Raw genomic sequence first — 13,843 nt, forward strand, 5'->3', positions numbered from 1 at the left:
AATGTACCATGAAATGTTTAATCTATACAAACTGAGGGACATTATCTTGCGTAAACCAACTGTTACGATCAAGTAATCTAGACTTATATCTGAATTAGGCCTGTGTTTTGTAATCAGTCAGTGGTTGTAATAACATAATTGGTCTACACTGCAGACAGCGGAGGTTGCACTGGCAAATCTGAAGAGCAAGTATGAGAATGAAAAGGCGATGGTGACAGAGACCATGATGAAGCTGAGGAACGAGCTGAAGGCTCTCAAAGAGGATGCTGCCACCTTCTCCTCTCTCAGGGCCATGTTTGCCACAAGGTGAGAGGGAAAATACAAGGCCACTGTGCACGGAAAGTGAATACTCAAAGGGAAGAAAATAAGTGAAGTGAAAAATAAGTGGATAAAAATGGGGAATTTGCATGTCTTACAGGAATATTACACTAATACTTGTTTTCTCCTGATGTCCTTTTATCTCTCTCTGTAGATGTGACGAGTATGTTACCCAGCTGGATGAGATGCAGAGGCAATTGGCAGCAGCAGAGGATGAGAAAAAGACATTGAACTCCCTTCTCCGTATGGCCATCCAGCAGAAATTGGCCTTGACCCAGCGGTTGGAGGATCTGGAGTTTGACCAAGAGCAGACCCACCGTGGCCGCAGCGCTAAAGTACCCAAGATTAAAAGCAGCCCACCCAAAGTAAGTCACAGAGGCTCCTTCGCAGCTCCCTCCATCCCCACCAAGCTCTACAGGTCCTTCATTATCACAACCCACACCCTGAACACCTCCATGACCCTCCATAGTCCTCCCTCTGTAGAGCTAACCTCCTGTCCATCCATGTCTGCGTGGACTTCTGGCACACTTTCTGAAACAGTTCAGACCTCAACCCTGCCAAACATCAGTTACCTAAATTTGCTTCTGGGCAGCCAGCCCATCATGATAGACCATGAGTGGCTTTAGAGCTCAGATGACTTATTGATTCAAGACAAGGCATAGGTCAACTGTCCCCATCTAGCAGCACCATTCGCCATAACTCAGTATCTCCTCACCTTCGACGAAGGCGATGATTCATCATCATCTCCCCACCCATGCACAAAGTTCCCAGAAGCTTCCAGATTAGGTGGGATGGAGAGAGTAGGAAAAACTGGTTTCACATGTTTGTGATGTGAACATGTAGTAGTATATAGGAAGAAGAAGGGCCTCACTGACAGCTTGGTCCATCCTCAAAGACAGCACTGAGCAGTATTTTTGTTATGGTTAAGGTTGAATCAGCTTTGGATGGAATTTGTTGTTTTTTTGCATGGAGTTTTCTACAAATCTGATATCAGGAATCTTTTTTTGGCATCTGAATGCTAATGGAGTTTTCTACAAATCTGATATCAGGAATCTTTTTTTGGCATCTGAATGCTAATGGTAAATGTGACAAAATGTGTCACTCCCTTAGAGTACTAGGAAGTGAAAAACAAGCAAAAATGGCTGCAGCTCTTGCTTCAGCACACAGTGACTCACAGCACCTCCCTGTGGCAGACTCTGTGCATTACATATTATAATGGTTTTTTTTATAAATATAAATTGTGTAATCTTTTAAGACAATTTTTCAACTATTATATGTTGTAAAATCATATTTCAAGTGCATGCTTGCATGCCTTATTTTGTCAGAAAATATTAGACTTGCTTATTACTTGCTGTATTACATGGTTAACCAGTCAGGCCTCAGATAAGCGGTATAGAAAATGGATGGATGGACCAGTCAGGCCTCTTCTCTGTGGCTCAACCTCATATAGGATTTTGATTCCTTCCCTTCACTTCTGCTACTATCCCATGCGTAGTAAACCAAATGTATTTGTTCTTCCGCTTATCGCCAAAGTCTTGACAAACTTCTCTCACAGTGTTCCCAAATTTGGCCACCAGATGGCAGTGCCTGAAGACATTTCAACTCTCTCATCAAATGCTATATGACCTCTCTCTGTCTTCCTTTTCCTACCTCGGCTAATCATATATTTCATATGTGAGACAGCACAAACAAAAATAAGATATTAAAACATCATATAAACAAATAACTTTTAAAGAGAACTGACAAGCATGAAAGATGTATACTTCATGAATATATGGAGTTCATGAATCTAACAATGGATAGATCTGTGCCATGAGTAGCAGGTAGTTGAGCGGGATTGTTCAGTATTAGCGTCAGTGTGTCTGTCCTTCTCTTTCTGGTCTGTACAAATCCATACAGTGTGTGTAAATTGTGTCCGTCTCTGTCTTAGGGTGCTTTGTGTTTTCCATCTGCTTAATATCTAGGTGTGCAGAGACTGGCCCTGTCACTGTGGTCAGATGAGACTGCTTTACAATATTACTTACACTCACAGTCTGCAAGCATGTGCTATAACTGACATGCAGTCCCTTAAGTTATACACAAGTGCTTTCTTCTGCTCTTGTTCTCATGTTTCTCCTGTTGCTCTCTTTTCTCTCTGGCATCTTTCTCAAACACTGATTTCCAGCAGGAAATTTTCTTATACATGAGAAACAAAATTACCCAACATTATGAAAAATCATTTGTAGCATACGGTGTTGCTGGGAGAACAACCATTTACTGGCCTTGATTTCTGTAAAGAGCTATCAGAGCTATCACAGCAGCAAAACAGTAGTAGTTTCTGTCTCTGACAAGGCCTTCTCTTCCACGTCTTGTCCTCCGTGTTTTGTCTGTCCTACTGTCTAACCATGAGTGTCACCACTCTGTATATCTGTCTAATTTATCAGTTTCTTGTAGATTGTCAGCAGCCTGCTGCCTCAGTATCGTCACTCTCCCCACAACTAAGGCGAGGGAGAGCTTCTCTAGCCCGCAGGTAACAAGCTGTAGAACATGCTAGTAGTAGGCTCGTTGAAATCTATCTCTCTCTCTATCTATCTGTCTACATTATACAGATTTTATAGACAAAAGTATATGGACAAAAGTATTGGGCCACCTGACCATTACTCCAACAAGGACCTTAATGACATTGCATTCTAAATACACAGACATTAGAGTTGGTCTCTCCTTTGCAGCTCCAAGTGCTTCCACAGAAACATTACAAAAATTTTGTGGAAAGCCTTCTCAAAAAAGTGTTTCTGTGCGAGTTTTTTGGACAAAAAAGCCTGGGTTGCAATCTCCTTGGATGGGGTTGTGGTCAGGACTCTGTGTGGGCCAGTCCTGTTCTTCTTGGATGCATAGCATTGTCCAAAATGTCTTGGTACGCAGGAACATTAAGATTTCCAGAGTCCAGCCCCTGAGAAACAGAGATGTGTCTGATTACTTTTGTCTATATAGTGTATCTATCAATCTATTACGCAACACACAATTGCAAATCACGTTCTGTTCAGTGCACAGTTAATTCACGTCTTTTTGCAGTTGCACATCTGCGTCTGTAAATAAATGGTTCTGCATGTTCTCACTTTACGTTAACTAGTTGTGAACAGGTTGTAGCTGAGACCCTTGTGTTGCATAGGTAATTAATAAACAGTTCTCACTGGTACAGTTTCGCACATTTTTGTACATACTTTAACCGTAAATTTATAAAAATCAAAGTTCAACATTAGTCTTGGGTGTGTACTAGAGTTTGCTGACTTTTTGACTTCCCATAGCAATGAACAGGTGTGATAATAATGATGGAAATATCAACTAAAACTGCATCAGTTAGCTAGTAGCTTTAATTATTGCCATTAGTTACACCTTTTTTGACACCTGAAATCAAGGCGTCTACTGTGAGAAATTTCTGTTGCCTAAAATGTTGCATACACTAATATGTTGCCATTATGTTTGAGTTTCAGACTGGATTACAAGTTGTTCATTTTTATTTTATTATTTTAAATATACTTATGTGTTTATTTATTTTACTTTGGGCAACAAGGAATCTGTTGACAAATTTGACTCCATGTTTGGTTTTAGTGCTGGTCAGCCATTTTCTCCAACAGCTAATACTTTAGCCTTTCTGTTTTCTCTGGGGTGGGTTTAAAGGAGTAGTTTGAATTTGTTTGGGAGCTGTTCACTCTCTTGCCAAACATCAGATGAGGTCATCTCTCTCATCTCTTGGATGAGAGTGGCATCAGTTTTCTCATTTCAGTCACCAACGAGAAAGCAAATAAATGTAGTTCCCAAAAAGATGAACTTTTCCTTTGAAAAAAAACCAAACATGTCATTATTTTTTCCCATATCACATTACATTTTTCTTTGTTGATTAGGTGTAACAAATCAACAAAGAATCAACAACAGAATCAACAACAGTTTCCAGTACTGTATCCCTTAGATTACCAGTCTTACATTCAGTCTTATTTATTCTCTTCTCTCCTCTTTGTGCATTCTTACAGTCCTAAATTTTTGACAGACCTCCAGGAACAGCACTCGGTCCGGTCCAGCAACAGCAGCCTTCTCTCTCCCTGCGACCCTCAAAACTGTCTGGACCAGCAGCCCCAGCCGCCTGGCACCTAACCTTCCTGCTCCAGTCCAGACCCTGGCCTCGGTCTACAAGGAGTCATACAGAGACAGAAACACTCCAGATGGGGGTTTCTTCAGATTAACTCCCCCCAACCTGGCAGTCCAACCTGGTGCTTACTGAACTCTGTGACCCCTCCATCCCCGTGCTCTACATGGTGTGGCCCTCGGCAGGCCTCCTGATTACCTGAGTTGCAGAAGAAGAGCAGGACACTCTTTACCTCTCTGGAGGTGACATCCTGTCCTGGAAAAGACTGAATTAAGGCGCGAAATACCAGAGTGGCAAATCACAGGAATCTTAACCCTTGTTTGTATTAATATTTATTTATAATTTATTTACTCAATTGATTATTTATTTACATACTGATTTGTGACAAGTTTCTGAGGTGTTTACTACTGGAATGTTTTTTCTGTGTTTGTTGGTCATTCTTCAAGGTGGAAGGACTACCAAAAGCAAAACTACTTTGTCACTGCAAGTTCTTTCTGGTCTAGTGCACAGGTTTCCAACTTCTAACCATACTATACAGCATTTAAATTGTTCGATTTTGTCAGTATAGTAATCAAATAATATGTATACCATTTTTACATAGCAGTACACTGGGTTTGACATTGCAAATGGACTAATGAAAGTAAAGGTTTTATTACGAGGAAATTATTTCTTGTGGTGGTGAGGGGTGATTTCGACTACCTTTCTAACGTCACTAGTCTTTTTTGGGATGCTTATGTTTTTTTATACAAAGATTTTTTTTTTTTTTTTTGCAAATCATTTTCATAAAGACTGTTTTATACCTTGTATTATTTTTATTTATTTTTACAGCAGACTCTAGTGACATGGTTAGGTTGTGTCCGTTATGTAGCTCAGATCTCTTCAGAGACTGGGACAGACGAGAAGCTGAGTGTCTGAGATCAGGACTAGGGCTGTTGGCCTGGGTTTTTTGCCTTTTGAATTGCACGGGTTTAAGTGACCGTGGAGTGAACTGACCTCCGTCTTTTTAACATTAGAGGATTTCCCCAAAGGTGTGCCTCTTCTAGGGTTACCGTCTCTGTCTAGTGACCATTGTACTCCCATCATAAAGTATTCTCTGTGAGCTCTATCAATCACATCCCCAGAAAGCTGTTATGATCACCTCAGTCCCTCCTACAGTGACAGTGACAGAAATGTCCATCAAGTTGATATTTTCGGTGTCGCCAGCAACTCTTGTCTGTCATCGTAACATCTCCATGTTTAGCTGTCTCTTCATGCTTCCTTCAAATTATATGCAGTACTGTCCAAGCACAATTATGCACTATGCATTATAGCAATACAGTAGCACCGGTGGTAGACTGATCTGATTAAGAGATTAAGATTTACTTGATCTTTTAACCATTTCTGTCGCCATGAACTAACCAGCAGGCTGTCAGGAAAGGCAAGAAAGCAGGAGTGTCCCAAACTCTCCCAAAACAAACAAACAAATAACAAATTTTGAAAAATGGGCACACCGGGACACAGTTGCAGCTCTACAGTCAATATCCTTTGAAGCAATCGAGCTGTTGTTTCTTTGTGAAATCCTGTTGTGATCACAGAGGAATGGGCCGAAGTCAAACCGAGATGGATGTAATGTGTGGCGATTTCGGGTTTTTTTTCTTGCATAATTGAGGTCCCATCTCTCAGTTTTTATACCCTCATAATGTCTTGTTAATGTTCTCCTCACTGCGACTGAGTCCATATTTTTTTCCAGACAGAATGACATGGATAAACTGAAACTACATAGCCAGTATAGTGTTGTGATGATGTATAAAAGCATTTCAAAGCAAAAGAGAACTCTTTCTGTTCTCTGGTTGAACATTTGTTGGATTTGTTTTTGTTAACAGTGCAGACTGTTACTTTTGCAACTACAGAGTGATGAAAATATTTGTGGTCCAAAAGTAGCTTCTGAACCCAGTCAGGTTATTTGGTGACTTAACTCTCTTGGTTTGTTTGCACAATATAGCAGTGGATGGCGAAAGAGACTAATTCAATGAAAGAAAATGGTTTAAAAGGAATAATAGCTGTATGCTGTACTACAACGGATTTTACAGTTTCTCCACTATTTAAAACAGTGTTTAATTGGTTTCACAAATAATAAAATACCTGCCCTTGGATTTGTATGTGACTTTGTGTTTGTGTTTGTGCCTCTTTCTCTGTCTCACCATTTTGATTAAATAGATGGAAATGAACTGCCTCTGAAGTTGGTACCATCCATGCATCCACATAGACAACACGCAAACGTCAACAAGACTAGGTGGTCGGTCAAACTGTGGCCAAATTGCCACAAAAAACACGTTAAAAACATAAAACGTTATGTGTATATGTAATGATGCTGTCATCATTATGACAATTATAATTAGGTTTGTTCACAGTGATGATCTTATAATCTTCATCTCTGTTGACAAAAAAATATCTTGTAATATAATTTGACCAAGTTTATGTAATAATTTAGACTTGTCTTAATAAATCACAATTTTGATATATTATCTTGTGAATAATTTAGCATCTCAAAATATCTATTTGGTATATCATGATCAATAATATCAATAATTAGGGCTTGCTGTCTAAATCTGAGCAAGACATGGAAAAGGACTGATGTCTCCCTCAGTCAACATCTCATAAAGTCACATTATGACATCATTTCATAATCTCTTCAGTCTGATTTAACTGATAAAGATACAAAACTATCTACAAAATGTCAGATGTGTGTGTGTGGCTCGATGATGGCCAACAGTGTGGACATTGTTTGGGTGAAATAATAAGGAGGTCTGCACCACCAGTACGTGGTGACGGGAAGTGGAGGGCGGGGCTGTGGAAACACCCCCATCAAGGTAAAACAGATTAGAGAAAAGTGGCGACCGAACTGACACATGACTCCAACAGTTTTCCTCTTGTCTCTTGCGTGGTTTTCGGTGGTTTCATGTTATCGACCTGCACAGGTGCACACCTGCCGCCGCAGCTACACTTTTATTAGTTGTTTCCGGTCACTTTGGGTCATTGTCACTGTAGTATCTCGATGCTGGAGCGGTCGTTGTCTCTTAAAAGAATGGACAGCTTTAACCGAGTTGCTTTTCGCAGAAAACAACGAAGTCTGGACTGTGTGCATCCAGAAGAAGTAGGTGAGTGTTTCAGGAATGCTGGGACTCCACTTTCATATCGAAAATATGACTATACTATCCCAGAACTATTGCAGGAGATTCAACGGGATCGTCCAGTACAGTACGTTATGTCCTTCATAACTGCTTGTGGAGCCCAGTGCTCCTTCACCAGTGGTTTATTTAAAATCTCCCTTGTCTATGGTGATTTTACCTACTTAAGACATACTGTTTTATATTTTGCATGTCTTCTCATGGTAAAATCCTTGTGAACTTTCCTATGCAGTTCTACCTTAGATCTAAAAACACATTGCAAACTTTGAAGTCTGTAACTGGCTTGCTTGTGACCTGCTGCTATGACTTGCTTGCTGTTTCAGGTCTTCTATTAGCCATCATGTGTTTTTGTCATTGTGGTTGTGAAAGCATGGAATAGCCAGACTGTAACACACCTACATTATATCCCTTGTTTACACACCAGGCTGCCTTATTGGCTGCTCAGCAGGTATGAAGGTTCCAAAGGCATGTCCCAGCCTGTTGTGTAACCATCAACATGCTGAAGGGCACATTTTTTTTCCTTCTGGAAAATACCAGTTCATGGCAAGTCTTGGAACTTTGTCTGCTGAGGAAGCGACTGTCAAGAACATGCAACGATACGTTATCTTGTTCACGTTCCTCTGCAGTTGTTTCACAGCCTGATCAAAAGCAAGCCTCATTTCCATGCAGGCTTCCAGATGGATTTCTGCAGCTCCACAGGCTGGCAGCTCAAACTGAAAGTTTGCCTGGGCTTTAGTCTGATTAAGCAGTTTATATATTTCTCAGAGAACTGGATCCAAATACATGTCGGTGCTCCTGCAGGGTGTACTGCCTGGGCATGACCCTTAAGAACAGGAGACGCCTGCTGCACTGTTTTGTCTTATCTCGCTGCTCTGTGGAGGTCTTGTGCCGGCATGCAGCTGAGGATATCGTTCTGTATTGTAGTTGCAGTTTGATGTGAACTTTGCTCTGTGATTGATAATGACACACTGTTGAGATGAGGCAGGGCTTCTTCAGCTCATAAGGTGTGTTTCAGCACTCAGCCCCAGTCACACACGTCTCAGGTAATAAGCTGCACTTCAGGAAGTGAAGTAACCCAAGGATGTTATCTGTTGGTGAGTCACTGTGTGCAAGCAATACTGGAGTCAAATTTATATAGATTCTGTTCATCACTATCTACCCCCAGTATTGCATTTAATGTTGCCAGCCTTGTGTTTGTGCAGTATATTGTATTCTTTTTGCTTCACAGGCATCTGCTTTGCCCATTAGATAATAAGACAGTACGCAGCAGTGAATCCAAGGACTGAGGTTTATGTACAATACTGACTAATGTGAATTTTCTGCCAGTATCTGTGATTGTTTAACACTGTTTAAGCTGTTTGGCTTCCTCAGAGTGGAGTTTTGTATCATGTATGTACACCCTCCTCACAGCTCTCGTTTTGTTTTTCCCCCAGCATAAAATGGCACTGTCTCGTTACAGGGCTTTTGTAAATGTATCTGTCACGCTGTTTTTGTAGAAATCAAAATGACCATGACATGAACTGTGGTGCTTTTCAGAAAGTGAAAGCACTGAAACGAATAAATATAAGTTGATTTCCCTCGCCTCAGTTAAAAAGTAATTTCTTCCATTTGACTGGGCTCACTGCAACTCTTAATGATCCAGTATTTTTATTGTGGCTGGCGGATCTTGCATTTCTTTAGCCACAGATATCATTTCGATGGACAGTACTCTGTCTGTTTATAATGATCTGTAATGTTCTGTTGCTTTGCCTCTGTCTATTTTGATCCATTCCTCCTGGACAAATGATTAGAGAGCAGCAAGTTATTAAGTCTGTAAGTCGGTTGTCCTTTCAGCCAGTGACCTTTTAAGGTAAACTGCAACATATTATTATCTCAACAATAGCAATAGAGGTAGGTTGCGCAAATGTGCTTCAACACTACGGTATATTCTCTTTGGATGCCATTTTATTCTTCTGTGTCTCTCTCTTGTGTGTCTCTTTGCAGTAAGCAGAATTTACTTTCTATTAAAAAAAAGATTTCAGTGCCGTTGCTTCATAAACATGACACCCTAGTGTCCAAGTATCTGTCTTATTAAAGCTCACGTGTGGAGTGAAATTAAGTTTGTGTTTATAGCTCAAATGGCTTGAGGGGGTGGGGGGTTGAGCTAGTGTTACAGTAAGGACAGCTGTATCTGTCTCCAACAGTGAAGCTTTTTGTTTTCTGTCTGCTTAAACAGAAGCAGTGGGACAGTATGAATCAGATGCCGTGTGGCCTGCCAGCCTACTGCCTCTGGTATTGTGTTGCTGCACTAGTTGCCCATTCATCTTGAACTGAACCCCCTCACTGTCCTCTTCTGGCTTTAACTCACCACTGGCAAATAGTGGTTCCTTTGTGTGGGGCACTTTATGATGTCTTAAAGATGATTACTTTTCATATACCGTGCGGTGCTGTGCCATGTCAGTATAAACTAAATTATAGCTGTGGGTATGGAGAGATAATGATCATATGGAATTGTTATTTAAACTCCATAAGGTAAATTGTTTCCTTTTTCCTCTACTTTGTTGTTATGCAGCAGAGCTACAGTCTTGTAAATAATCACTGAACAGAGCAGAGAGTTGATTTTTTAAGGATACAAATCATGCTGAGACAATAAAGAAACTAAAAATATTCAGCATATATCTCTGGAAATTCCGTTCTTACTACTTTTTAAACTTTCATAACACTGAATACAGAAAGTGTCGATTATTATCATTGTAATGGGGGGAAAAAAACCTCAGCTAGTTCAATTCAATAAAAAAAACCAAAAATAACCCAAGTTATTTCACTAAAGCTGTTCTGGTTCACTCTCATCGCTTGAATCCAGACACAGCAGGCACCTGTTTTCAGAAAGCGCTGCAATAAACCCCCTCGGTGTGCTACCTGCCCAGTGCCAAACAGCTGGTGAACATGGTGAAGCATCTAACAGCCAAAGCACCAGATATTTTAGTAGAGAGAGAATTTAACATATACATGAAGTAGTAGTCTAACTAGTCAACTATTCTTGGTCTCTTGGTCTTTGTGAGTTTTTTCCTGTGTCTCAAACAGCATTTGTTATTTAGGAATATTGTCTATAAAATTACAGGCTCAGTTCAGTCTTTCCCTCAGGTTTGTGAAGATTTATTAAATTTAAACAGTACCTCTGGAATGCTGTTTTTGTCCTAATTTGTTTATAAAGGTTTTTCTGGCATTAACGTGTTTCTTTTTTTTTCCTGACAACACCCTGTTCTGCCTTTGCTCTTTGCACAGTAATGCTGACATGAGACCATACGGAGGAAACCTTGACCTGATAGAGTTTATCAAGCAGTGTGTTGTTCTTTGTCACTTGAAGTCACTTGAACAAGTCTATCACATAAGTGACTAAAGGGTGTATTTGTTGTCATATGTATCAAATGTGTTTAATGTTTTGGTTTTTTTACCTTCAGCTGCACAAAGCCAAAGGCCATAAAAAGACAGAACACCCCACCTAAGTGGATATTGATATTTATTAATATCTAACTTCATCCACTACAAGGAATGCGGAGTTACTTCATCTCCTTGTTTTAATGTTTCCCCTATTCACACTGTGTCTCATTGAGATGTCTCAGAGTGGACGTGATTGTGTGTGGGTGTGTGGAGGAGGTTATTGGTGTATTTGGGTGATTATTACAGAAGGTGTGGGCTACACTCAGCTGGAAACCGCTAACGCATGCGTGTTTGTGTAATATTCCTCAGCAGTTGCACACACATACGTCTCACAGTAGAATTAGTTATCTGAGGTACTTCAGTTTGCAAGTGTTCCAGTAGGTGGAGGTAAAGGCTCAGAAATGCCTCATCCACCCGGAATTAGATGTGGAGATACGCAAGGTCAGGTTCTACTTTACAACTAGAGCAGCCATCCACATACAATACATCCCAGCATGATACTGTGCTGTTGCGGTTTGACAGCGGTCAACAGGTGCTGGTTTCATTAGATTGTTATTAAAGACCAAGAGCTCCTCCTAGTTGAAAGCAGACTATCATGTTTTTGTTCTTGTGATTATTTTATGTTGACTCACTGATATATAATATATATAAAACAAAAATGTCTGCTAGAAAGAATGAGTTGGAGAGAAAACAATTTTTTCAGAAATGTGTGAAACCTCTTCTTCTACCTAGGAACATAGCCTGTTGACACTTCATTTCTTGGTAACCAGAAGTTTGTGCACATGCACAGCACAAACACCATCCAAGGTCACACTGTTCACTAATATAATGTTCCAATTACTGTTAATCTCTTTTTTGTCTCTAAATCTTTTCGACTGGGATTGTTTCTCTGAGTCAGGGTAAATATGAAACACAGTCAGTGTTTGCTAGCGTAAATACCAGGATGCTCAGATAATTTGGGCCCAAATATATGCTGTGTTTTTTCTGTCTGTGTTCAAGCCAGGTTTTCTGGCCTGCAGTGTGTGTGTCGTTTCCCTGTCCTGACCGGCATTGTTAGCCCGGTGGGATCTGCCCAGAAGTCTACTGTACTCTCTTGTTACCTTGTGAGCTCAGTCTGAGCTGAGCACCAAACTGCTGGATTCTGAAGGACCAAGACTCGCTTGGAGGAAGTAACTTTACAGAAAGGAAGATGTGATGTGTGTGTGGTGTTTTTTTTGTCTTTTTTTTCACCTTTGCGAAATGACGGACATCCTATTTGCAAGAAGACAGAAATATGTGATGGTGCTGTTGGTTTCACGACTTGTCAACTCTTAAGCAGTAGAGTGTAGTAGGTGACTGCACAGAGCACAGAATCCTCTCGGGGGGGGTCTTCTCTGCCCCTTTGTTCAGCGGGTTGAGGTAGAGGAAGGAAGGGGAGAAAGTACTAAACAGAGGTGTATTTTAGGCCACCGTTTCCATGTAGGAAATGAAACTTGAATGCTTTTTCGTCTAGACTTCAGCCTTTCATGCACCTTACTTTCTCCCTTGACTGTTTCTGGTACATTCTATCCACCAACACGGACACAGTATGGACTACCTGTCTGCTGGTTACTGGAGGTTCCGTCTAAGACACGTTGGCTCGGGTAGGTGACCCTTTCAAGTTGGACACCCCAATGAGGATGAGCACTGTCATTACTTGAAGATATATGTCAGCAGGAGATCTAGTGTTGGTATTTCCTTTTTCTTCCATTTGCAAAATAAAAGTCATTGGACTGACAATGAAACCACGGCGCAAGTATTGGTTTTGGAGCCGGAAAGGTAAAAATGCAAAGATGTGTCTGCTCTGCTGTTATGGTAAGATTTGGAAAAAAACATATTTGACTTTACTGAGAACAAAACAAAGATGAGTTGATGTGAAATGAAAAAAAATGTTAAAAAAATTCAATTAAATTATGTAAAAAAAATATAATTCTTAATAAGGAAAGTGTTCTGCTCAACCTTTCACAAACATCATCTGTGACTGATTTCTCATTACCATAAATTATTCCCATAACTTGTTTCATGCCTGCTCCTCTGTTATCCTCATTTGACTGGATTTTAGTTAATCTCTATTTTCTACCAGCAAGCAGGATCCATTTTCTAACATCATCCATCTGGCTGCTCTCCCACCTACACCATTTATTTGCCGCTCTGCTGATGTGTTCTTCTGGCTATGTGGTTTGTGCTACAGCTGCACAAAATGAGCAAATTATCCGAAAAGGTTCAGGTCCTCAGCAGTATACATCTGAAATTCTTATTTTGTTTTTTTAGCAGTCGGTGGTCTACCAATTTGAGTGTTTGGTCAATGAATTTATTTCAGTAGGACTTGCAAGATACAGTGAACACACTTGGAGTGAGTGTGTTGATGCACAGAGCTTAGGATTGGTCTCCAGGCCTGCCACTGTGAAGCTATACAGCGGAGTGTGACGGAGCATTTAAATCCACCATGCTGGGAAAAAAAGGACAGTTTTGTTCTCAGAGGCCTGGGAACCGTTTCCCCCTCTTAAGACACTCTTCCAACCACTCTGGCATTTTTGGCAGTGTCCCTGATGTCCCATTACCCAACTGTGTTTGTGTTGTGTGTGTTTATATGCAGCATAGTAGGGTAATGAAAGTGTGAATAGGTGTGTGTTCTACCAGTGCAACCCCTCAACTGTGCACCTTTACTAGGGTGGTTTGTAATGTTGGTTACAGTGTTGGTGAGCTGGGCAGTGTTACCCTTCTTTAAAAGCAAAGTGGAGGAAACACTGTGAGGCATTCTGCTTTCATTCTTATTGGCAGGAAGGAAAAGGCTGGGAAC

The 13,843-nt window shown here is 40.6% G+C and overlaps 2 protein-coding genes across 7 annotated transcripts in view; both read left to right on the plus strand.

The window, feature by feature from the left end:
- The window catches only part of bicd1a (bicaudal D homolog 1a), a 30,643-nt gene extending 24,075 nt beyond the window's left edge, over window positions 1–6,568 (plus strand). For 2 of the 4 annotated variants that reach the window (XM_046395084.1, XM_046395087.1), the window contains exons 7-10: window positions 155–306; window positions 473–683; window positions 2,752–2,827; window positions 4,326–4,458. In XM_046395084.1, coding sequence (XP_046251040.1) covers window positions 155–306; window positions 473–683; window positions 2,752–2,799 — 411 coding nt within the window. In that variant the 3' untranslated portion in view covers window positions 2,800–2,827; window positions 4,326–4,458. Of the gene's footprint in view, window positions 1–154; window positions 307–472; window positions 684–2,741; window positions 2,828–4,325 lie in introns of all 4 variants that reach the window. The other 2 variants (XM_046395086.1, XM_046395085.1) reach the window with 2 other exon arrangements.
- A 717-nt stretch (window positions 6,569–7,285) lies between these two features.
- Window positions 7,286–13,843, plus strand: part of fgd4a (FYVE, RhoGEF and PH domain containing 4a) — a 47,709-nt gene continuing 41,151 nt past the window's right edge. Inside the window, exon 1 of one of the 3 annotated variants that reach the window (XM_046393392.1) lies at window positions 7,286–7,575. In XM_046393392.1, coding sequence (XP_046249348.1) covers window positions 7,473–7,575 — 103 coding nt within the window. In that variant the 5' untranslated portion in view covers window positions 7,286–7,472. Of the gene's footprint in view, window positions 7,576–12,414; window positions 12,648–13,843 lie in introns of those variants that run through there. The other 2 variants (XM_046393396.1, XM_046393395.1) reach the window with 2 other exon arrangements.

This window comes from Scatophagus argus, chromosome 7 (genome assembly GCF_020382885.2).
Source record: "Scatophagus argus isolate fScaArg1 chromosome 7, fScaArg1.pri, whole genome shotgun sequence".
Classification (NCBI taxonomy): Eukaryota; Metazoa; Chordata; class Actinopteri; family Scatophagidae; genus Scatophagus; species Scatophagus argus.